This window comes from Camelina sativa, chromosome 10 (assembly GCF_000633955.1).
Source record: "Camelina sativa cultivar DH55 chromosome 10, Cs, whole genome shotgun sequence".
Classification (NCBI taxonomy): Eukaryota; Viridiplantae; Streptophyta; class Magnoliopsida; order Brassicales; family Brassicaceae; genus Camelina; species Camelina sativa.
Genome location: NC_025694.1, coordinates 22172305 through 22197648, shown reverse-complemented (window position 1 = coordinate 22197648; position 25344 = coordinate 22172305). Strand labels below are relative to the sequence as shown.

Genomic DNA, 25344 nt, shown 5'->3' with positions numbered 1-25344 from the left:
TTGTATCAACTTATTTTACGTATCATTCTATTTCATCATGGATCGCACACAAACAGTCGAGACCTCAAAAAATTTTGTTGGACTGATATCGGAACAAAAATTCCAATACACCAACCTACCATACCTCAAATAAAAGCTACAATACATCCATCAACAAACAGGAGATCAGTTTTATTCATGTAAAGGAAAGGTGTCCATGATGGAGCAAATCAATTAGTCCGTCCATTTCTTGTTTCTTGCGTAAGAAGGCAACCTCCACACTACTCTCCGCCAAAGAAATCACATTTTCTTCACCAGTATAGATACAATCATCACTTTATCAGGTCTACCCCATCCGAAAATAGAATTCAAATAGATACTCCAAATCTACCGAGAAACCATATCCAATCGTTCTATTCGGTTCTCCACCTCGAGCTCTTATGAAGCACACACTATGGCGTACGAGTAAGCAATAACAAATGTCGATCATTATGACCGTGCTCTCCCGAAGGGTTTGGATATCTTCAGGAGTGAGCTCAAGAGTGTACCGCGCTGCGTCAGGACTAATCACCGGGGACGGACAGAGCTTTAAACTCTTGGGGTTTTCTGGTTCTTTACCGGTGAACATTTTGACCAAAGTGTGCCATGAGTTCAAAATCTTTATATCGCCATTTGATGGACTGTTTATGACCGTGCGATCGTAAAACGGAATCAGATCCTGAGGTAAAGAAGAATCTTGATGTTTACATATGTGCGCCCAAGATTTGAGAAAACTGATTGTCGTTTTCCCATCTAAAACGGCATGATGTGCTGTTACGCCGATGCAAAGCCCTGTTATAAGTGAAACTCCGTCGAGATTATCATTCACATAGAAAGGTATATATAGAGTACAATGTGTGGAGATAGGATCGTATCTATACTAAGAGATATTCTAGAGATATTCCTATTAACATATATCCAAGATCTCATAGGATCTTAACTATCTAACTAACACGCCCCCGCACTCTGATCGTCGGTGTACCGGAGGAGCGGACGTTCAGACTGTCCCGGAAACTCAAGAATAGTGGCGAGGGTAATCCTTTGGTGAAGATGTCCGCTAACTAGTGTGCGGATGGGACATGTAAAACTTTAATCTCACCGACGGCCACCTTATCACGAACAAAGTGGATGTCGATTTCAATGTGCTTCGTCCGTTGGTGCATAACCGGATTGGAGGACATGTAGACTGCACTAACATTGTCACAATACACAAGAGTTGCCTTCGGGATATGAATGTGCATTTCAGCAAGAAGACCCCGTAACCACGTCGCTTCAGCAACAACGTTCGCAACACCCCTATATTCAGCCTCAGCACTGGATCGAGACGCCGTGGCTTGTCGTTTGGCAGACCATGCAACGAGGCTATCACCAAGAAAGACACCATAGCCAGAAGTGGACCGTCGCGTGTCAGGGCAACCGATCCAATCAGCGTCGGTGTAGGCAACCATGTCAATGATGGAGGAACAGTGAATTTGGAGGCCATGTGAAAGAGTGCCTTTAACGTAACGGAGGATTCGCTTCAAGGCAGTAAGATGTGACTCTCGGGGATCATGCATGAACAAACAAACTTGCTGAACTGCATAAGCAATGTCCGGTCGAGTGAACGTAAGGTATTGAAGGGCGCCCGCCAGACTTCGATAAAGTGATGGATCCTTGACCAGAGCGCCAGTCGCAGCGGCAAGCTTAGCCTTTGTATCAACCGGCGTTTGACTGATATTGCAATTAGTCATACCGGCTCGATGAAGGATATCTGCGGCGTAGTTGTGTTGGCTCAAAAATAAACCGGAGGCGTTGCGTGTGACCGAGATGCCGAGAAAGTAGTGAAGGAACCCGAGATCCGACATTTCGAATTCCGTACTGAGAGAAGCGATGATGCAGCGAAGGAGCTGGTCAGAAGAAGCAGTAACGATGATGTTATCTACGTAGAGGAGAAGATATGCTTGATCTAGACCATGGCGGTAGATGAATAGAGAGGGATCCAATATGCTTTGCTTAAAGCCAATACGACGAGCGTACGTAGCAAACCGAGTATTCCAGGTGCGAGGCGCCTGCTTGAGTCCATACAGAGAGCGGCGGAGAAGGCAAACATGGTCGGGTTTAGACTTGTCAACAAATCCCGGAGGCTGGTGCATGTAGACCGTTTCCTTGAGATCACCATGGAGGAAAGCGTTTTTCACGTCCAACTGATGAAGCGGCCAATCTCGAGCTACCGCAACATAAAGAACAACGCGTATGGTTGCCGGTTTAACCACGGGGCTAAACGTTTCATCACAATCGATTCCGAGTTGTTGTGACTTCCCATTAGCGACCAACCGAGACTTGTAGCGGGTGAGCTTGCACTACGCATCAAATTTATGCCTGAAAAGCCACATAGAACGCACAATATTAGTAGCCTTTGGCCGGGGCACAAGATCCCACATACGCCTTTTAATCTGAGCATTATACTCTTGTGTCATAGAATCATTCCAAAACGGATCCTTTGCAGCCTGAATATGTGATGTTGGTAATGGCGAAATTACATCTGTATGGAGACATAATGGAATTCGTGGTTTAACGATACCACTTTTGCTACGGGTGACCATCGGATGTGCGGGGGGAACGATATTTGGTATAGGTGGCTCCACAGGTGGAGTGATGGTCAACTGTGGAATGGGAGGCACGGGAAGGATCTGTTTAGGCACAGGAATCGGTGGGATAGTGGCTGAGGAAAATGCCGAAAAAGGAAACACCGATTCATCAAAGGTTACGTGACGGGAGAGTATGATCTTACGGGTTGCAATATCCATGCAGCGATAGCCTTTGTGATTCATTGGGTACTCGAGGAAGATACAGGGAGTGGACCGTGGCGCCAGCTTGTGTGGAGAAGTGGCCAGTGTGTTCGGATAGCATAAGCACCCGAATGTGCAAAGGTAATCGTACCGTGGTGGAATGTTGAACAGCTTCGTGTATGGCACCTCACTGTTAATCACCGAAGAAGGAAGGAGATTGATTGTGTAAACGGCAGTGAATAGAGCCTCAACCCAATACGAGAGTGGTAGTGATGCTTGGTGGAGGAGGGTACGAACGAGGTTGTTGATTATGTGTAGTGTCCGTTCCGCCCGACCGTTTTGTTGAGACGTGTGAGGACAAGAGAAGCGGATCGTTGTACTGACCGAGGATAAGTGTGCTAAGAACTCCCGATTATTGTACTCACCACCGTTGTCGCATTGAATGGATTTGATGGTGCGGTTGAATTGTGTTTTAACATACGCAGAGAAGTGTAGGTAATTACCGAATGTATCACTCTTTCGCTGCAATGGATAAACCCATATGAAATGTGTGTAATGGTCAATGAACATGAGATAATACTTGATACCAGTAACACTCAAAACGGGAGATGTCCAAATATCAGAATGAATAAGATCAAATGGTTGAGAAACAGAACTGTTTGATGAATAAAACGGAAACCAGATGTGTTTACCAAGCTGAAACGCTTGACACAAAGTTCTCAAGTCGGTCTTATTGTAAGAGATATTATTAGAAGAGTGAACATGTTGAAGAACGGCATTGCCAGGGTGACCCAGGCGGTGATGCCATGTCGAACTACGTGCGGGAACAGAAACAAAAGCTTGAATGGGAGCCGAGTTGTGGTATGGTGTGACGGAGTAGAGAGGGCCCGGGCTATTGCAGCGGAGGAGCTTGGTCCTGGTCAGTAGGTCCTTAACACAACAACCGAATGGGTCAAATTCTACAGAACAATTATTATCTGTTACAAAACGTCGGACCGAGATCAAGTTTTTGATGATAGAGGGACAAACTAAGACATTTTGAAGGCGTAGAGAATGAAATGGTGTTAGTAGAATACCATTACCAACATGCGTGACCTTGGCAGAGGATCCATTTCCGACAATGACACTAGGTAAATGACTCGAACTAAAAGGTGTACGTAGAATACCTGGTTGAGCCGAGATGTGGTTGGTAGCTCCCGTATCCATGACCCAAGGTGTGGCATTGGGATCCTGAATAGACATCGTTTGGAGAGCATTGGTCAGCGCAGTTGGAAGATACGTCAGTTGTGGAGAAGCTGGAGGCAGCATCTGAGTGACGTGAGCTTCACCGTGAGGACGAGATTGAGTGGGAGCTTGATGGACCGGTGGAGCAGAGGGACCGTAGTACGGAGGTGGTGGCGACAGACCGTAGTAAGGAGGGTGTGGTGCGTAGTATGGTGATTGATACGGTTGAGGACCGTAACCTCATGGTTGGTGTGGATCTGACCAGGAGTTATTGTAGCGACCACATCCTCTGTTCTGAGAACCGCCACGACCGCGACCTCTGTATCCGCGACCCTGATGTCCGGACTGATTGCTGCGTGAAGACTATTGATCCGTTGTGGTGCACAAGATGTTCGGTGAGGATGTGTCAGACGGCGGACTCGGAGTGGGTTTCACGTGCTTGGACAGACGGGTCTCTTCTAATTGCAGCATGGATCGTGCGATGGTAAATGACGGGTACGGTGACTTGTGCTTGATGACATTGATGATGGAGTCGAACTTGTCATTAAGTTCGTTCAGCATATACATGACGAGTTGGCGATCAGTGACCGGAGAGTCAATGTTGGCTAAGAGATCGGCAAGTGTCTTAAGTCGTTTGCAGTATTCGGCGATGGTAGAGTCACCGATGGTGAGAGTGCGGAGTTCAGTGTCGTACTCTATTGCGCGCGCCTCTTTGTTGTCACGAAAGAGGTCGTCGATGGTGAGCCAAAGTTCTCGTGCGGTGGATTTGGTTTTGAGAACTGTGTCGAGGATGGACTCTGAAATTGTGCCGTAAATCCACATTTTAACGAGGCCATCATGTTCTTTCCACTGTTGTTGTGTCGCCGGAGTTGAAGTGGATGTGCCGTCGAGGTGGCCGAGAACTCCGAAACAGAGACAATGAGTCTCAAAAAGTTCTCTCCACACGTCATAATTCATTTTGGTCATGTCAAGGGTAATCGGGATGTACGCCTTGATTTGTGAGATGCCAAAAGGTTTATCAGATTTTGGCGTTACGCAAATAGTAAGAATCGCAAAAAAATTATGCAGAAGAGAAGAGAAAGCAAAGAGAAGACGGAAGGAAGACAAAGAAAAAGAATAAGAGAAGAATGAAAAACAGAGGAGGCGGAGATGGATCGAGCAAAATTAGTTGTAGACTAGGGCTTCTAATACCATGTTATAAGTGAAACTCCGTCCAGATTATCATTCACATAGAAAGGTATATATAGAGTACAATGTGTGGAGATAGGTTCGTATCTATACTAAGAGATATTCTAGAGATATTCCTATTAACATATATCCAAGATCTCATAGGATCTTAACTATCTAACTAACAAGCCCTTGGTTTGGAAACAACGTAACTTGAAACGACATGACCGAGGCCGAGTCGTCGAAGCTTTGTAACCTAGGGACTAACGGGTGTAACTCGGTGGAGAAAAATGGTTCCTTACCAGTTAAACGGGAGAAATCGGCGTTTGACTCAGCGACGGTTAATGAAACGGCGTCGTTTGGAGAGTAGACGATGCTCGGTTTGGGATCAAGTTGTTTCCAGACGAGTTGGCCGGCGAGGGGGAGACAGTGAGAGAGGGACGAAGAAAGAGAGGTTTTGAGGTTGGGGACAATGACTGAGTCGAAAAAAGAGCGAGTTACCTCGGTTCGTCGAAAGAAGATGACTCGTTCGACTGCATGGATCTTGAACCAGCGAAGGTCGAAGAAGTGAGTGGGAGAGTGAGTGACTCCGATGAGTCAGAGTTTGAAGGAGTGACTCGGTCGACGTGGATAAATTTTAGTGATGAATCCATTTCTTCGGTAATGTTTTGGTGGATAGATAATCCATTTCTTTGGTAATGTTCTATATATATGCTACGTAGAATAGAAGGATTCAATTTTGTAGGAACAATAATTACAAAATAACAATTAAATTACGAAAACGTACATATGCCCATCATTAACCAAATTTAATTTTGGTTAATGATTTTTTAAAAGATCTATTAATATCTATTTTATTTAATATGATATGGCATTATTTGATTGGTTTAAATAAGAGAGGTGAATGATCTTTTAAGTATCGTTCTATTGTTTGTATTTTAATGAAATCTAAAATTATATTAAAAAAAAATCATAGATATCATGATATGATATGCATATTGTGTTATAAAATTCTATCATTTTTGTTTAATCTATATATATTGTATATAGGCATGTCAATTAGGGCCAAAGTCTGCCGGCTGATACGGCCCGACACTGAAAAATACCGGGCTCGGGCTTAAATATTTATGTCCAAAAAAAATCAGGTCTTTCAGGCTCATCCCATTTGGGCTATAGGGTTTTTTGGGCTCAGCCCAAAAAGCCCTTTAACAAATATATTTGTATTTTTTTTGTTAACGTTTTTATTTGATTTCAATATTTGATTAATTATTTATTGTAAATAAAGTTTGAAACTTTAATCATAGTTTTCATATTTACTTAATAACCTTGCTTAATACTTTTCCAATTTTTATCTATGATATTTTATATGAATTGTATATTGTTTTATTTGGTTAAAGTATAAATTTTATTTAGTTTTAAACTTTTTCTTTTAAATTAAGTTGGTTATAGTGAATATAGATGAGTTATTAAAATTCTGATTGATTTGTTTTACAGTGCATCTTTAAACACTGTTTTTTAAGCCTTACAAGTTTGAATTATTGATTTGTAAGATAAGCCCGAAAAAATCCAAAATGCCCTGTAGCCCTACTAGGGCAGGACTCGGGCTTTGAAATATAGGCTCGAAAATACCTCGGGCCAGACCAGACCGGACTCAAACATATGCAGGCTTTACGGGTTTTGGGCCGGGCCTGGCCGGACCAGCCCGATTGACACCCCTAACTATATATGTGGTTGATATCATTATGGTGATTAACCAAATTTATATTATCCCTATATAAGTAAAAGAGAAGTACAAAATCATTTTCGGGGCGTTCAAAATTGGCAAAATAACCCTATATTAACAAAACGGATCCGGGTCATAAATATGCGCTTCTTTAAGATTGGGTTATCGAGTAATCATTTGGAAGTGTAATTGAAAAAAGGAAACTGATTATGAGAATATTGGTTGTTTCTTTAATTTAGGAAACTAACAAAATTTGCTAATTAGTGTATAATTTATCTTCTAAAGGTTACAAATAATAATAACTACCCAAAATTTATGGAAACAGAAAATCATTTTTTTTAACAACTAAACAGTTTAAAATCGTTAACATAAATTAAGCTATTAAATTTGGAATTGTACATAAAATGTAAACAAATTGAATATAAAATTAGTTTTGATTTTTAGAAATTTCCTCAACAAAATTATGATTATTAATTCAGGGAGTTTTAATTAATTAGAAAAAACTAAAATTTAACTACAAAATACTTTCGTAAATATATTTTATTTTGTGACTTTACAAAGTTATAAAATAAGATTTCTTTTGTTAAGCAATTATCTTTGTAATTATAAATAAAATACATAAATAGTAATAATATAATTTATCTAGACTATCAAATGAATATCTTGATTTAAGTCTATTTTTATATGATAAATTCAATTCATTAGTGATTTTCATTAGTTAGAATTAATACAAAATTTTAAAATCTTAGAAATAAATTTTAAATATATATAGCTATACCAATACAAAATAGTTTTATAATAAAAAATTACTAATGAGAATTGATGATATGTTTATTAGTGTATTGAAATCTTATAATATCAATACAGTAAAACCTCTATAAATTAATAATGTTGGGACTAAGACATTTTATTAATTTATAGTGATATTAATTTATCTATAAATTAATAATTATTATTTTATAGTGTAAATTAATAATTATTAATTTATAGATATATTTTTAATTGTTTATTTTTTAAAAAATTATGAATTGGAACAACTATAGCAAAATAAGATTAAACTTTCGGATGTTATAAATTTTATGGTTTAGGAATTGAACTTGTAATATTTAGAAAGCACTATTTACAATAAATTACAAATATTATAGACAAATTGACTTATACACATGAGACACATAAATTCAAATCTATGAATAATAATATCAATTCTCCTATTTTAATAATCTGTCAAATTATCAAATTGTAAATGATGCATATCTAAAAATTAAAACTTTAAATTTAATTATTTGTATGACATGTTATAAAATATTTTAGAGATATCATTATAGGTTGAAAATACAACATTACAATTGTTCTATAGAATTGAGCTTTAGGAGAAACATACACTATTATATCAGTATATATATATATATATATATATATATATATATATAAATTTACATAATTATTAATTTATGATATTATTGGGACCATATTTTATAAGGAGATTTCGAAAAAATTATTATCTTATTATCTTATCGAATATTGTTAATTTTTATACTGGCCCGACTTGGGACCAGCAAAATTTATTAATTTATAGTGTTTATTAATTTATAGAGTATTAATTTATAGAGGTTTTACTGTATTTTTATTTTCCTAACATGTGAATTAAAGTATTTATAAGAATCAACAAAAATCGACTAATAGAAATATGTTTTCGGGATTTCTCATATCTTTATCAATTTGAATTGTCTAAAAAAGTAGAGAAATCTTATAATATTAGCATAATTAATGCAAAATTACACCTATCATGTGTATATGGAAATAATTACTTTTGAATTTGGAAACAAACAATAAATAGATTTTTACAACTATATATGAGTATATACATTAATGTATGATACCAAAATTGTTTAGATACAAAATAAATAATTTTTTTTTTAAGATACTACATGGTGAATGGTGATATCAAATATTTTGTTTAGATTTTGTTGGACACACTTCTTCTCTTTCTTTATAAATAAAGGCAAATATGTGTCAATATTTTTACTATGACGATGGTAAACGCACTCTCTTCCTCTCTCTCTCATCAAACACTAAACTTATCATCTTATGATTTATTCTTGTGATGTGTAGGGTTTTACAAGTCAGTCGCTATGACGTTTTGTCTTGGAGTTCAGCTTTACCCTAGAAGACTTATGTTGGCAGGTTGTTTATCGGCTTGGATTGTAAGTTATTCGTATTCTTTTATACAATCGGTTTTCAATGAATTTTCTACTAGATTTGGAAGTTTATGTCTTTGATAATTCTAAGGTCATGACTATCCTCTCTACTAATGTCGCATGGGCTGTTCCAAATTCGTTACAAGTTTATTCCATGTCACATGTATTTCGTTTCATAATAAAAATATAGGTTACTAAATGTTGTGTCAAATGGACCCATTTATTCTTTGGGCATTGGTGTTTGTGGGATGGTTCTAAAGGAGTATTATACTAATTCTACATAAAATTTTGATGCATAAGGACAAAATGCATCTTATGTGGGACAATTGCATTTTGTATACCTTTATTTGGCTTTGAATAGTAGACTCCATATTTGATATTTGAGAAACATAACCACCAAGGGTACTGAAATTATAGTTGACTCCCTTACGACCAAACAAAAAACACAAGTCGAAACGACATATGTAACCCGGAGAAAGTCTGCAATAGATTTCATTAAGGACGATTACAACTTAATGTCAACTAGAAGACATAACAATTTGTCTACTCCTTAATTATAGTTTGAATTTTAATTAAAAAATTATAAAAAATAATTTGATAAACCTATTGACCAAATAATAACCACATAGACTTCCTGCATTGGAATAAAATAAATTTACCTATAAACAAGTCAAATTAAGGGAGAAAAGGCTGATTAGGTTAAAATTATATGATTTAGGGTTTTTTTAAGTAGACTTCTCTGTGGACTATTTGTGGTTGACTTTGTTATGCCATCAACTATTAATATTATATTAATACCTATAATTTTAACCAAACCGATAGCTGAACCTAACCGAATGCGTACCGATTCCTTGTTTTTAACCTAACCGGATAATTTAACGATATATATACTTCTTTCTGTAAGTCAACCCTAGTTTTACGTGATCTCTCTCTCTCCAAAATTTCTATCTCAAAAATTCTGATATTATTGTTCTCGGAAATTCAGATTGTATTCTCATCATTTCTCGTCTTCGAATCTCAAGGACATCTCTAATAAGTATTTCTTGGTTTATCGTCAGCGATTTGCTTTTGTAACGCTTTAGCTAATTTTGTTCGTAAATATATATGTTCTCATCGTTTTTTGTTCATTTTGCACACAGATATGGGGTTACACAGCTACACTCAGCCATCTTCTAGTTCTTTGCAAGTATGGAGTTAGCGTCCACCCGAAGTAAATTTTCTTGGCCTGACAGTTGGAATTACTGACAAATGTTTCTGCGGAAGGGAAACCATTATGAAATGTTCCTCCACAGCTGACAATCCTGGAAGAATTTTCATTGGATGCAATAACCATGAGATTGTTAGATTGTTTGGTGGTTTATTTGTTTGGTCTAATTATTATTTGAGTATAGATAATAATCTTTTGGTATATTTATTTCTATCGTATAGGATTGAGAGGACCATATTATGAAATGGTGGGATGAGGCTATTATGCAAGAACTTCAAGCAATGAGAGGTGGACTTGCTCACCAAAGGGATTCTATTACAGCCATCCAGGAAAATGAGGAAATGCTATGGGTTCAGCAGGAGCTAGACAAGGTGACAGATCAGATGAAAGAATTACGTCTCTCAGTTCGTCGTGTAAGGGGGTGGTCGGGAATGTCTTAATCGCCGGTATAATCCTCATTGTTGTATTAATCTCTTTGGTTTCGTAGATCTTTCAATTAAGTTCTAAAATATGTGAACCTTTCTTCATCGTGTCTGTATGTTTGAATGGCGTATTTATGTCTGTAATCTGTGCACTTGCTTCAGTTTCTATAATATTTGGATGATTTCGTTGATTTCAATTACAGTAGACTTCTACTGTTTACATATTGTCGAAAAAATAAGATTATGATGTCTACTTCTTAACCTGTGTAAAGAAGTCAGGCAATGAAGTCTGTACGTTAATTTATTACGAGGCGACGGTTTGCGTTATTAATTAATTATAGGTAATTGTTCATTGCAACCGCTTCGTCTCATATATATAACCCAAGCCCTGGGCCTTGTGATTATTTTAAAACTGCAACCAAAAAAGTTATCAGTAAATCATTTCTTTTCTCTTAAAAATAGTACGTAGTTCATCCTCACGACAGAGAATTGGTGATTGAAAGTCTTTCAGTTTCATTGGAACGGTCAATATAAATCATCACAGCTAGCCCTGGGTCTTCGGTTCAGTTTGTTCAGATTGAACCGAATTAACTGACATACTCGGATTTCGGTTCCGAGAGAGGAATAGGGAGTTAACCGATCAGATGCAATTAAATTGTGAATTCAGTTTCGGGTTAATCGGGTTCGGAATCTGATTTCCGATCGGTTAATCGTTAACCGAGGTATAAAAGCTTATTAACACTAAACCTAATCAGTAACACTTCACAGCCAACTCTCTCAAACCCTTGTGCGACTCAAAGGCGATTCTTTCGCCGTGAACACCAAACTCCGACTCACTGACTTTTCTTCATCGTTTCTTCTCTCCTTCTCGTAATCTCTTCTTCTGTTGCTCTTCTTCATCTTCTAATCGGCGGTGGAAAATCAGATTTGGTGAACCCTAATCTCCAAATCGAAAAGGTAGACACTGGTTCCTTTCAATCTCTGTTCTTATAATGAAATGGTTTAAAACTCTTTGGTTTCTGTTAATTTGTAGTAGCATAATTTCGTTAATCTCGGATTTAAAAGGAAAAACCCTAACCCTAAATTTTTCAATTCGATTTATTTTTGAATTTTTTTTTTATAGTTTCTTGATTTCTTTATATAGGTTGTTAAATGTAGTCCTGTTGTTTTTAGTTTTGAAGTTTTAAGATGAAATTAACCACAACCTGTTAGTCGATTGAATTGAGTAGACTTTTCTTGATGGTTTACTTGTTTAAACTTCTCTAATGCTAATCGACTGTTATGCTTTGCAGATGGAGGCTAAAGATTACGACCCTAACGTCGAGAAGGATGGTGAAGAACTTGTTATCATAGAAGAAACTGGTCAGGCTGGGACTGCTCAGGCTGAGACTGCTACGACTGGGAATAAAAGAGAAAAACTAGACTCTGGTCTACCACCTAAGGCGAAGAAGAAGTATCCTAAAAGGGCTTGGGTCTGGCAACATTTCATTCAAAGGAATGAGGATGATCAATTCAGCTTCTGTAAGTATTGTCAGCAACAGGTTGGGTGTGATACAAAGCAATCAGGGACTAGCGCGATGAAGGGTCACATAGATAGATGCAAAAAGTTTAAGGAGTTCAAAGCGATGGAAAATCAGACTGCTTTAGGTGTTGATAAGAGGGGGGGATATGAGGGTCATTAAGTATGATCCTCAACTTTATAGGTTATCTGTTAATCAGCTAGTTGTTATGAATGAGTTGCCTTTTTCCTTTGCTGAACCTGAAGGGTGGAAGCGTTTATGTTTAAACTTGTTGCCTATGTACAAGACTTTATCAAGAAGGACCTCTTCTAAGGACATAGCTGGAATGTTTCTGCAAGAGAAAGAAGAGTTGAAGCACTTGTTTGGTGTTGAGCAGCAAAGAGTTTCTCTTACCACGGACATATGGGTTTCACAAACAACTTCTGTCAACTACATGGTGGTGACTGCTCACTGGATTGATGAGAATTGGGCAATGCAGAAAAGGATACTGAGCTTCAAGGTAATCACTGATCACAAAGGAGACATGATTGCTGGACAACTTTTGGATTGTCTAGAGGAATAGGGGATCAAGAAGGTATTTTCAGTGACTGTTGATAATGCTAAGGGTAATGACAAGGCTTTGAGGGTTTTTAGAGAGGAGTTGAGGCTGAGAGGAGGTGAATTCTTGCATATGAGATGTTGTGTTCACATCCTCAATTTGATGGTGTCAGATGGAATGAAGAAGGTTAAACCTTGTATTGCTGCTATCAGGGATTCAATCAAGTATGTGAGATCATCGTATACAAGACTGAAGTCCTTTGCACTCAGGTGATAACTTATCTGACATTTACTTTTGAATTTTATTGAAAGCACATACTACTTTAGCTTTTAGTCTAATTTCTCTGTTTTCTCTGTTTATTAATTAGGTGTGACACAGGAAAGGTGTGTAGAGGCAGCTTGCCTCTGGATGTCATTACTAGGTGGAATTCAAGTTACCTTATGCTGACTCAAGCTTTGAAGTTGAGAGTAGCCTTTCAGAAGATGCTGACTGAGGACAAGCTGTATGAGGATTATTTCAATGAAGAGGATGAGAAAACCAAACAGAAACGTGATGGACCACCAATGTTTTCTGATTGGGAAGAGGTGTCAAGGTTAGTCAAGTTCCTGAAAATCTTTTACAACTACACTTTGACGTTTTCTGCCTCTACATCAGTGACTTCAACTGATGCTTATAAGCACATAGTGAACATTGAGAGAAGTCTTATCACTAGATGTGGAAACAGTAATGAAGAGGTTAGAAAGCAGGCTCATATTATGAGGGATAAGTTTGAGAAGTATTGGGATGGGTTGATGAATATGAATCCTCTCGTCATTGTTGCTAGTGTTTTAGATCCCCGGAATAAGATGCAGATTGCTACTCTTTGCTTTGAACAACTTTATGGTAAGAATACAGCAGAGTTTAGGAAACTTAGTATTTCAGTTACATGTATGATGAAACAAATGTTCTCGGAATACATTTTGAGACTTAGCAAACATGTTGAGCAACCAGAAGAGGAACTTCCATCACCTATAATAGCTGACTTATCTGATGATGCTGAATGTGAGGGTATTGATTCTTTGTACAACAAGCTGGTTAGATCTAAGGGACCAGTAGAAGGCTGCAGTGAGTTAGATATCTACTTAACTGAGAAGACAGAGGTTAGAGTGGAGAGTACTTTAGGTTTTCCTTATGATGTCCTCTCATGGTGGAAGTGCAACAGCCAGAAGTTCCCTATATTATCTGCAATGGCTAAGGATGTTCTAGCTATTCAAGTCTCCTCTGTTGCTTCGGAATCAGTTTTTAGAACTAGTGGCCGAGTCTTGGATTCATATAGGAGTTCTTTAACTCCTTATATGGTTGAGGTTCTGATTCTCACTCAACAGTGGCTTAGGTTCAACTTCAAAGCTGATGATGAAGTTGCAAACATAACACAAATGATGGAGGATGTTGCATTCTTTGAATCCCTTGGTAAGTATAACATTTCTGTTTATATACATATCTTCATACCATCTTACTTCTAACACTTGTTTGTTTTCCTAATTCAGATTCTCGGAATGCACAAACTAAATGAATTTTCTTTATATAAGTTGAGTATTTCAATCTATGTGTTCTGGCTTGTTACTTGATAAGATTACAAGTTCTAAGGCTTCTTTGTTTTCAATGTTTACAGGTAATCATAGGCTGCTCTTTTGTACTTTTTGATGTGTATAGCAGCATAAACATAACTATGGAAATCGGAAGTGGTAGCTGCACAGCCTTGATATGGTATTGATTCAATAGCTTCTACCTTCTAAACAATGAGTTGGTATTGATTCAATTCTACTAAAACTGTTATTTAGGCTTCTTTTGGTTCATTCTTTTGTAATGTATGGGTGCATATGGTCTGTAATGATGTCATACACATATACTGATAAGCTAAGCTCAATTTTTTGGCCTACTTCGGTGCAAAAAGATCCGACGTAGTGTTGTTCTCGGTAACATTCAGAACAGTATATTATTCAGAAATCCGACCCGATTAAGCCGAGTTCCGATTACACCGAACCGATTAAATTTTCTGTTTAATTCGGCATCATTTCTCAATAACCGAATAACTCAAAAATCGATTAACCCGACCCGAATAAACCGAATATTCCGAAAGCCCAGGGTAATCACAGCCACGAGGATTTGGAGACTGTTCACGGTTGGGTAATGATAGAAACTTTCTCTATATCACTTTGTTTTATTTAACTTATAAGTGTAGAATTCTAACTTTCACGGTTGGGTAATTATTAGAAAGTTTCTATTGAACTTCATTTCACGCTTATAAGTGAACATATACCATATAAACGGGTTCATCGAAGTTAACGATGTATTAATTTGGTTGATTAGATAGATTTGCAGTTTAAAGTACGTTTTAGTTTCCCAGGAAGAAGTCTTCTTGATAAGTCTACAGCATATCAGTACAAGTTTTAATTTGATTTGATGGATTTGCAGACGGTTCAGTTTCCCGTTGAGAAGTCTGCTAGAGAAGTCGTCAACATAATCATTACAAGGTAAAAATTGATTTGACGTTAGTTGGCGGTAATATATATATATATTTAATTTATCGATAAGCGGGAATTGGTTTACTGATAAACGGGATCCGATTTTAATCGGGTTCTTTATAATGCTATGGGAATTGGTTTTATAAAACCGAGATTATTATAATTATTATAATTTTATACAACCTAAAAACTGAGATAACAATATTTGTTATCTCTAATTCCATCTTGCTCATTTTCTTGTCAACTTTCCTCTTCCGCTTATCTATTTCGCTTATCACTAACGTTTGATTTTCCCATTTCTTTTTGTGTTAAACTTGAATCTCTATCTTTTGGATTGTCTTTTTGCTTACTTCGCTCAACGTTTTTGTACCAGATCTCGTTGAACTCTGTATTCTTTAACCCATTCGCTTCTTCTTCGCCGCCGTTTCATATTCGATTAAACTGAAGGTTGACCTCTTTTTCAAATCGATTGTAGACTTCCTTTTCAATTCAATTGTAAACTAATCGTATTTGTCTTCTTCTATCTCAATCTCTCGTGTTCTAATTCCCCGCCAAACCTAATCTTATTTCGCAGAATGGAGGAGGCGAACAATATAAAATTTCCTAGGAAGTTTTTCACGAAGGGTGAGGAGCCGCTTCCGTGTAAAAGCATCAGCTACTACAGCAACGATACGAAGCTGTTTGATGAACTGTACGAAGCTCTCGCAGAAGATGAATGGGATGAGATTCGTAACTCTCGACTGGGTGTCTTCTTACAGTTCAACCGTCTCAAATTCGAATGGGCTTCCAGACTGGTTCACTATATGCTCTGCTTTCAGCTAGTCTGCAACAAAAATTACGAGATATGGAGTCTGGTTGAGTCTAACCTATTAAGATTTTCTTTGAATGAGTTTGAAGCCATCACTGGACTTAACTGTGAAGATGCCGAGTCCTTGGAGCAACCACAGGTTGATGTTACGGACGAGATGGAAGAGTTTTGGGAGAAGTTTGGAGTCAGTTTAGACATCAATCCGAGTATTGATCAACTCGTCGCAGCATGTAAGAACGCTTACGACTAGGATAGAGTAGATCGTATTAGGTTGGGTTATTTAGCCATCTATGCTTGGTTTATAGAAGCTAGAAAATCCTCAATTCCCACCCGTCTAAATATGGTTAGGCTAGTCATGGATTTAGATGCATTTCTTGATTATCCATGGGGAAGAGTTGCTTTCAAGAACCTCATCCATTCTGTGAAGGAGAAGGACATTAACAAGAGTTACCATGTAGACAGATTTGTCGAACCTCTGCAGATTTGGGTATACGAATCTATGCTGGATTTTGGTAAGGAATTTGGCGACCTGTTGCCTAATAAATCAACTCCACCGTTGCTTGCTTACCGCGGTTCCGGCGGTAGAAAATATGTCAAAGAGGGCATTCTAAGACAGGTACGCATATCAGACTATCTACTATCTTAGATTTTTTTTATTAGCAACACCGTTAGTGTTGGATTTGAACAATTATACTGTTTTATATCAATTGTAGACTCGTTTCAATCACTTGAAGACCATTGGTGGCATGAGTAGCCCTGTTTGGAAAGAGGATGAAGCTGATGATAAAATTAATAACATTTTGAAAGCATTGACTGGGGAGTTTGGTACATGGAAGTGGGGGTGAGGCTTGTGGGAGACGGACGGTATTCATGAATCCAACAATGCGAAGATGAAGGTGGAGGAAAAGGGTGAGAAGAAAAGAGCCGGTACATCTGATGAACCAAGTGGGAAGAGGCACTGTCCAAGTACTTCAAATGCCTTGGATATCAATATTTTGGATTCCCTTAAAGATGAACTCGGCATGTGGGGAGCAACTCTGATTCAAGAGATGAAGGATGGATTCAGCAGTTGCGATTTGAAGTTTGACATGCTGAATAATAAGGTGGAAAGCTTGGCTTCGGATCTTTCCAAAATGAAGGGAGATGTAACTGGTACGTCAGATGTCGATACCAACCCAAAAGAACAGAAGGCTCGTGAAGCTACTGCTGAAGATGAAGAGCCTATCACTCAAAAAACGGATATGGTTAGTTCTGAACACTTGAAAATTCCTACTACGATTCCTCACAAACACAATACCAGGAACAAGGCGAAGAAAAAAAAGACTTCTGGAAGTTGTCAACTTTGCAGACAAAATAACAAGTGTATCACTTAGACTTCATTATGTAAAGTAGACTTCTGAATCATGTTGTCTTTGTTTGTTTTATTCGAGACTTTTAAACATATGATGTGGCTTTAATTTTATTTGTTTACATCAATGATCATGTAACTTTTAAATCAGAATTTGCATACCCTGAACCCTTCTCCATCTGTTACTCGTACGGATAGGAAGGTGCCACAGGTGGTCAGCTCCGAATCATCTGACACTGATTCAGACGAGCTGTGTTCTTTCGCACAGAAATCCCAACAGCAGCCGACTACACTGCCAGAGCTAAGAAGCAAAAACCACGGGTTGAAGCTTTTATTCTTGCAGCACAGGGCAAGGCTGGAAGGGTTAAGAGATTGGCGTCAAGTCAGCGTTCTCCATGCATTGGTGATAACACAGCCAAGACTATCATGGGTGGTAAGTCAAATACGTCAACATACAATCCTTTTGATAAAGCAGACAAGGAGATGAAGAAGGTTTTGCTTGACTTCTTAAAGGAAGATCCGTAAGTCTACTATCTTTTATGTTATGTTTCAAAATTCTACGTTTCGAGACTATAGTAACTTATATGTTTCGAAATCATTCTTCATCCGTAGGACGTACATGAACAAGGTTCTAGACAAATCCCGATGTTGTCTTTGGTGGTACGAAATGCAGACAAGAACAGTGTGGCTACGAGATTCGGTAAGTCTACTAGTAAACTTCTTGTAAGATTTATGTTGACAGTCTTCAATACTATTTAACTTCGTTTTTTAAATCCATGTGATTCCAGCACTTGGATGCGGGTTTGAATCTATTGAGACATCGATACACACAACATCCTGAGAGGTTTAGATCGAATAGAGTTGCCTTCCTAGACGCTATGTTCACTCATCTGTGGATGACGAAGTACTTTGACTTTGTCAAATCTGAACCAAACGCTGATGGATCTGGAAAACTTCTGCCGGCCGGTTCCTTCAGCTACCACGCAGGTGAGTATCCACCGTATGCTCAGTCTAACAAACAGTGGGGTCTGGAAGTGGACGACTTATACGCGCCGTTAAACGTTAAATCTCAGCATTGGGTTGCTCTGTGGATATCGATTCCAATGAGACACATCATGGTCTGGGACAGCATTCCCAGTTGTTCAACCGAAGATGAGCTTGCGACTACAGTTCAGCCGATAGCTGTGATGGTCCTGCATGTGCTGCGGGAGTTAGCCAGTTATGACCACAAACAAATGTACTCGTACGATAAGTTCACCCACAAGCGTAACAGAAGTGCCTCTGAATAGGAGGCCATGTGACTGTGGTGTTTTTACATTAAAGTACATAGAATGTCATGCACTCGGACTACCGTTTCCTTCTACTTTGTGCGACGCAAACATCACATGGATAAGGGTGAAGCTTGCTTGTGACTTATTTCACGAGATTGAGTGTCGTGGACCAAATGAGCAGAATTACACCGAAGACTTTGGGCTCTATGATTCTCCCCCAATTCTGGAGTAACTAAGAACTTGTTTCCAGAATTTAAAGTCTTTTTAATTATGTATGTCTTATGTATGACTTATTAGGATGATGTTTTGTTTCTGTCAGGAGAACTTGTTATTTTGTGGGTTGGATATATCTTGCTTAACTCTGATGATGGGCGGTATCCATATATTTTTGTGGTATCCTCCTTATTAACTCTAATGTAAACGGATTATTTTTCTTGTTCTCGTAGTCATATTTTTTGTTCAACTCTGATGATGGGCTGCTATCCATATATTTTTTTGTGGAATCCTCTTTATTAACTCTCATGTAAACGGATTACTGTTCTTCTTCTACTAGTACGAAATAGGTATTCATTAGGTCTGGGGTTACTTCCCGAAACTTCTTTTAATAAAAATTAATAAAATAATACAGAAAGAAAGAGAAAGAGAGAGAACCGATGCTTAAAGTACTTGTGGAAGAATCATTGCTCTGCTTATTTTTACACTTGTCTGTTTCTCATTAGTTAGTTATTATAATATTAATTACTTGTAGTCTTCTCTAAACAATAGCGTACAGCGACAGCTGAGTAGACATCTGATTGAAGTTAACTTTTATACTTCTTTTAGATCTTGTTGTCCAATAGGCATGTAGAGTTTTTGTTCTCGTAGTTATATTTTTTATTAAACTCTGATGATGGGCTGCTATCCATATATTTTTTGTGGAATCCTCTTTATTAACTCTAATGTAAACGGATTACTGTTCTTCTTCTACTGGTACAAAATAGATATTCATTATGTCATCTCCTCTGGGGTTACTTCCCCATATTTTTTTTATTAAAAATTAATAAAATAATACAGAAAAGAAGAGAAAGAGAGAGAACCGATGCTTAAAGTACTTGTGGAAGAATCGTTGCTCTGCTTATTTTTACACTTGTCTGTTTCTCATTAGTTAGTTATTATAATATTAATTACTTGTAGTCTTCTCTAAACAATAGCGTACAGCGAAAGCTTAGTAGACATCTGATTGAAGTTAACTTTCATACTTCTTTTTGATCTTGTTGTCCAATAGGCATGTAAAGTTGACCAATAGAAATAGAAATAGGTATTCATTAGGCATGTAGAGTTGACAAATAAAAATAGAAATAGGTATTCATTATGCATACATTAAGTAAAAAACTAAAATATAAATAGTGTTTGGGTGATGCAACTAATCGTCGAAACGGACATGAAGTTTGCCCCAATCAATAAGAGGAGGAACCACACACTGTTTGAGATCAGCTTTCGTAACCTCTCTCATCTCCTCTAACCTCTTGTGCTCTGCCTCGTAGTCGACAAGTTGTTGACCCAATATTTGATACAGTTGGAATAGTTGAGCGTCGATCAGATCCACTTGATCCACAAGGGCGGTAGCCTCTTCCTTCTTCTTCATGTGATCTTTCATCATATGAAGAATTGCTTTGAAGCGATCCGTTGTCTCTTCTTCAACCACGACTCTCGTCCTCTTAAATGTGTCTTTCATGGCATCAATTACTTCCTCTTGCCATTCGAAATCGGAATTGCTTCACTTACGTTTACTGGAACTCTCTCCGGCCATAGCTCGAGAATCAAAATGAAAACAATCGTAACAAACTTATTCTCTTGTTATCGAAGAAGGAGATGCAATAGATTGAGTGGAAATTGAGAGGATATTTATAGGTGCAATGATCGAAGAAGAAGATGAAGAGAAGGCAACGATACAATGAATGTAGAGATATCGAAAGGGTAAGATGAATGTAGAGATAACTAAAGAGTACAATCAATTTAGAGATTCACGAAAGGGTACAATGAATGTAGAGTAGACATTTGATTGAAGTTAACTTGGAGACTTCTTTAAAAACAATAGCGTACATTGAAAGCTTAGTAGACATCTGATTGAAACCTATCCAAGAAAAAACCATGAATCTTCGAAGCATTTTTTCCCTCTCATTGGCTGTCATAACATCACACTCAAACTGCTTCTTATCTTCCTCATATTTATTAACCAAATCAGAGTTCACCAAACCATTAACAACTTGTTTATTCATTGCTCTTATAGATTCTTTAAGTACCTTGATTTCTTCTTTTTGCCGACGAATCTCATCCCTCCACTCCAATAAGCTCCGCTTTTGCCACCCACGTGATGGTTCTTCGTCTGACCAATGGGAAAAGCCATAAACAGTGCACCTGAAGAAATTTCTTTCTGGATTTAAATCTGTCCATGATTTCACAAGTACCGTAGATCTACCACAATAGTTGCAGATTGGACCAGGAATTTGTATTTGCGAATTTGTATCAGAATCTGACCCCGAAATCTGACTCATCATTCTCTATCTAATGCTATTTGATGAAGAAGAGAAGAAAGTGGAATCCCCTTAGGAGAAATGATTGTCTTTAATAGATAATGTCGACTTGAACAAGTGGAATATATCCGAAAATATTACAAAGACAAATTAACACTATGGAAGTTCCAGTTGACTTCACGATAAAGGTAACTTCTACTCTCCGTCTTCAGCAACCTGAACAAATACTATTAGTATCACTAACGATATCAACCACAAAACATTAAAAATAATCAAGTGAATGTTACTCACACAATGAGGTCGAGTATGTCCAGGCTGCGTGCATTTTGAACAAGCGTATGACTTTTGTGTCTTCCTCGGCTTGGTCCCCTTTTTACGTGACAGTTCTAGCCATGTAAGCCAACGAGACTTCTTTTGCCTACCAGGCTTCCGCTTCGGTATTGGAGGCATACATCGGATATGTGGCCCAATCGGAGTGTGCTCGACATTGGGCATAATGTTAGCCGCGTACGATGCATAGACATAATCTTTTCTATAGTAAGCTTCTACCACGGTAAACATATGCCATCCAGCGGATTTGGCAGCCTTAATTGCATGTGAACATGGTATTTTCTCAACACCAAACACCCCGCATGAACAAGATTTTGCTTCTAAGTCAACCAAACAGTCACGTTGCCCACCACGAACGTGGAAACGCCAACCATCAATGCGTTCGACCATCATCATATCTGTGTAATGCTCCCTTACGGCCAATAAGAACTCAACACCCCGGCTAAAAGTCATCCTCTCGTCTTTTCCAATACCACCTACCTAACTTTTTCGTAATAAACTCAATGAGATATGTGATGGGATAACCTTTGGCTTTCTTTAGCATGGAGTTGATAGATTCCGCAATGTTGCTAGTCTTGATGTTGTATCTATCTCCTGGACAGTAAACTCGAGACCATAAAGCTGGATCTGCCTCATTCAAGTACGCTGCAAGAGCCGGATTTAAGTTAGTGAGCGAAACCATGTAGCGGTTGTAATCATCATGCGTATGCGCATATGCTGCCCCTTTCACCAAGTACATCAGTTGCTTCCCATTGAAATTAGAAATTATGTTTTATTGAAGATAGTAATAACATATCTCTCGTGTTGCCCATGGGATAACATTTCGACATGCTTTACTTATTGAACTGTGCCTATCTGAAACTACTACCAAAGGATATTCATCCGAGATACACTCACTTATTTTGGTGAAAAACTAATCCCATGAAGCATCAAACTCCGAGTCGACAATTCCAAAAGCCAACGGAACTGAAAGTTACCATCCTATGCGCAAGCGATTAACAGTACACCTTCATACTTGCCAGTGAGATGGGTCCCGTCAATCACAATAACTCGCCTAACGTAATTGAAACCACGGATTGAAGCATCGAAAGATATGAAAAGGTACTTAAACCTATGATCGTCATCAACAACAAGGTCAACGACCCTTCTCGGGTTTGACTACTCTATTTTCCGAAGACAGTAAGGCAACAAGGCAACTTCGCATATCCATCTTCTGCGCTTCCTCTCACATATTCTTGCGCATATTGTAAAGCCTTGTACGAAGTAGTGTAATCCAAAGTCATGCCGAACATTGTCCTCATTTAATCTTCGATATGTTGTGGGACAACACCATCTACTATTCCTACCCGGTCGATGAAAAGCCTCCCAATATATTTTGAGGTGCAACGCTTACGGTTAGCTACGCGGTCCACAATAGAACATGTATGCACGTTTAGATATTTGGTGACCCAAAAAGTGTTTGGATCATTCTTCACAGTGGCTACGACCCTCCATGTGCATCCTGGCACAGAGCATATTGCCACCGACCGAGTCTTTGTGGACTTATTAATTTTGAAAGAGAATTTTAACATAACCGCGGTCAAACGCACCTCAGTTATGACGTCAGCTTTGCATGCAAAGCATTGACCTACTTTCAGTTGGTCTATCCAAGGATTATTTAATTGTCCATGAATACCACCAAAAAACGGTTTCCCTTATTCAACATCTAGTCTCAGGTCATCTCCATCTCCATCGTCATCTTCATCTTTAAATTTCTCGTACTCACTGTAATCGAAATCCATGTCATCAACATCTTTTGGCTTCTCATATGTATGATCAGTTTCATTAAGTTCTTCTGCACACTCATCGGCACCTAGATCTACATCGTTACCAAATTCATCTGTTGGCTCTCCGTCGTCAACATAACGAGAGTTGTTTAACATAACCGGATGTCCATCCATGCACTTCATAGAGACGCAAAGGCGAACAACATTCCTACTACTAAAATCTATCAAGTTCTGAACTGATCTATCATTTGTGACATAGACAGGAGAGGTATTTTGGGACAATTGCTGAAGCATCATCTCTGTTAAGGGATACGATAACTGAACCATCTCTGTTTCTTTATCAATCAGATAATCTTCTACATTCATTTCATAAAGCTCAGCATATGTACAACCGTGTCGCAAAAAAAACATTCTCCCACCTTTGCTTCCATCCATGTCAAAATGCCAAGACCCATTTCTCGTCAGCCATACTCCAAAAACAACAGGTATTTGCGCTATTTACCTGAAGGAGTAAGCCGCAAGTTACTTACTCAATAGCCTAATAACCTAAGAAAAGCAAAAACATGATTGATCGAAAAGTATAATATATTATCATCGTAAAAATATACATAGGCAAGTACATAACCGATGTAACACGTACGCACTAAAAAACAAAAAAAAAATCTTTATAAATTTCCAATTAAAAACTAATGGCAATTTTGTGAATACAATAAATAGACAAGGATTTAATAGGGAGAAAGTGGCAAATGTTGGAGAGAGAAAAAGAGGGGTCTAACATTGCAATTGACTCAAGTTAGGGGTCTAATTTTGCAAGTCTCCCTATGTTTTTATTGCTGCAGGTTGATATTTCTGGTGAAATGTTTTTCTTCATTTTTAGTATTCAATCGTATATTACCTCTACTGAGGCCTAACGCTTATTATGGGGCTTCAACATATTTTTATGTGTATAATTCTTTTTTGTAGGCTAACAAGCTCTCTCTTTTTCTTTGTTTTTCACTAGGGTAGGAAGAAAAATTAATTTCTTATTCTTATTTTTCAGTGTTATAATGTTATCATTTCTAATTGTTTTTTGTTCATTATTTTTATTTTTATTCTTCTTTTATTTTTACCAAACTCATGGTAATATTAAAATTTTAAATATTTTTAACTACTTCTTTTATTCTATCAATACTCATTATAATATCAACTGTTCGAATTATTTTTTCATTTTTTATTTTAACCAAATTTATTATAAAAATACGAGACTCTTTCATAGATCAAACTATAGTGAAATGAAAATGAATAATGTATCAAATCTATTATGGATCATAATCTCCAAAAATATATCTTGTGTTGTTAAATATTTCAGTTTTTTCTATTTTATTATATCAAAACTTATTCTAGTTTATCTGAACTCATTACACAAATATATAAATAATTATAATTGATTGCATTATAGTAAAATAAAATGTAAGTGTTACGAGTCTTATATATCTGTAAAAATTCTTCCGCGCTGTAGCGCGGGTCCGAACCTAACATAGTGTCAAATGGAAGTATGTCAATTTTTCATATACAAGTAAGAGTTAATGTATAAATAAAAAAAAAATACTAATGTAGCATCGTGATATGTCTGACTCCTTTCGTTTTCTTATAGATAAGATTTGGGTCAGTTACTTGTCAAGCCCACTAAATATTTAACCCTACTAAATCATTAAATGCCATAAAATGCACAACTTTATTAACTAACAGTTGCAGTCTTGCCCATCAATTCATCACAGTTGGCAGCTTGCGCTTGCAATGCATGCATCTCAAACTCTATGTGACTGTGTCCTAGCTAAGAGACAAAAAATTCGACTTTCCGATCAGAGTTAAAGAAAAATATTATTGATGAGCTCGTCAATGTTGATGCTATCCCCTTCAAATTTCAACCCCTAATTTGTTTTGCTTGATTGACCAATTAGGTTTTGAGAACAGGAGAGACATGGCATGATCACTTGACACCAATTTTGCATTGAGTACAACAAGAAAGAGTCACTTAAA

The 25344-nt window shown here is 37.6% G+C and overlaps 1 protein-coding gene and 1 pseudogene across 1 annotated transcript; both read right to left on the bottom strand.

Moving 5' to 3' along the window:
- On the bottom strand, positions 326-5840 carry LOC109126891 (annotated as a pseudogene).
- Positions 21425-22012, bottom strand: LOC104720606. The gene is made up of 2 exons (XM_010438489.1): positions 21607-22012; positions 21425-21468 (listed from the first exon to the last, which is right to left on the bottom strand). Exons 1-2 carry the CDS (start codon positions 22010-22012, stop codon positions 21425-21427), a joined length of 450 nt encoding a protein of 149 aa, XP_010436791.1.

Bases quoted from the DNA above. Each gene is read 5' to 3' on its own strand.
- LOC104720606 (XM_010438489.1), bottom strand. From the start codon at position 22,012: ATGACTTTTAGCCGGGGTGTTGAGTTCTTATTGGCCGTAAGGGAGCAT. The intron at 21,469-21,606 runs GTAAAAAGGGGA...TGATATCGTTAG, and splicing joins TACATGGCTAGAACTGTCAC to TGATACTAATAGTATTTGTT.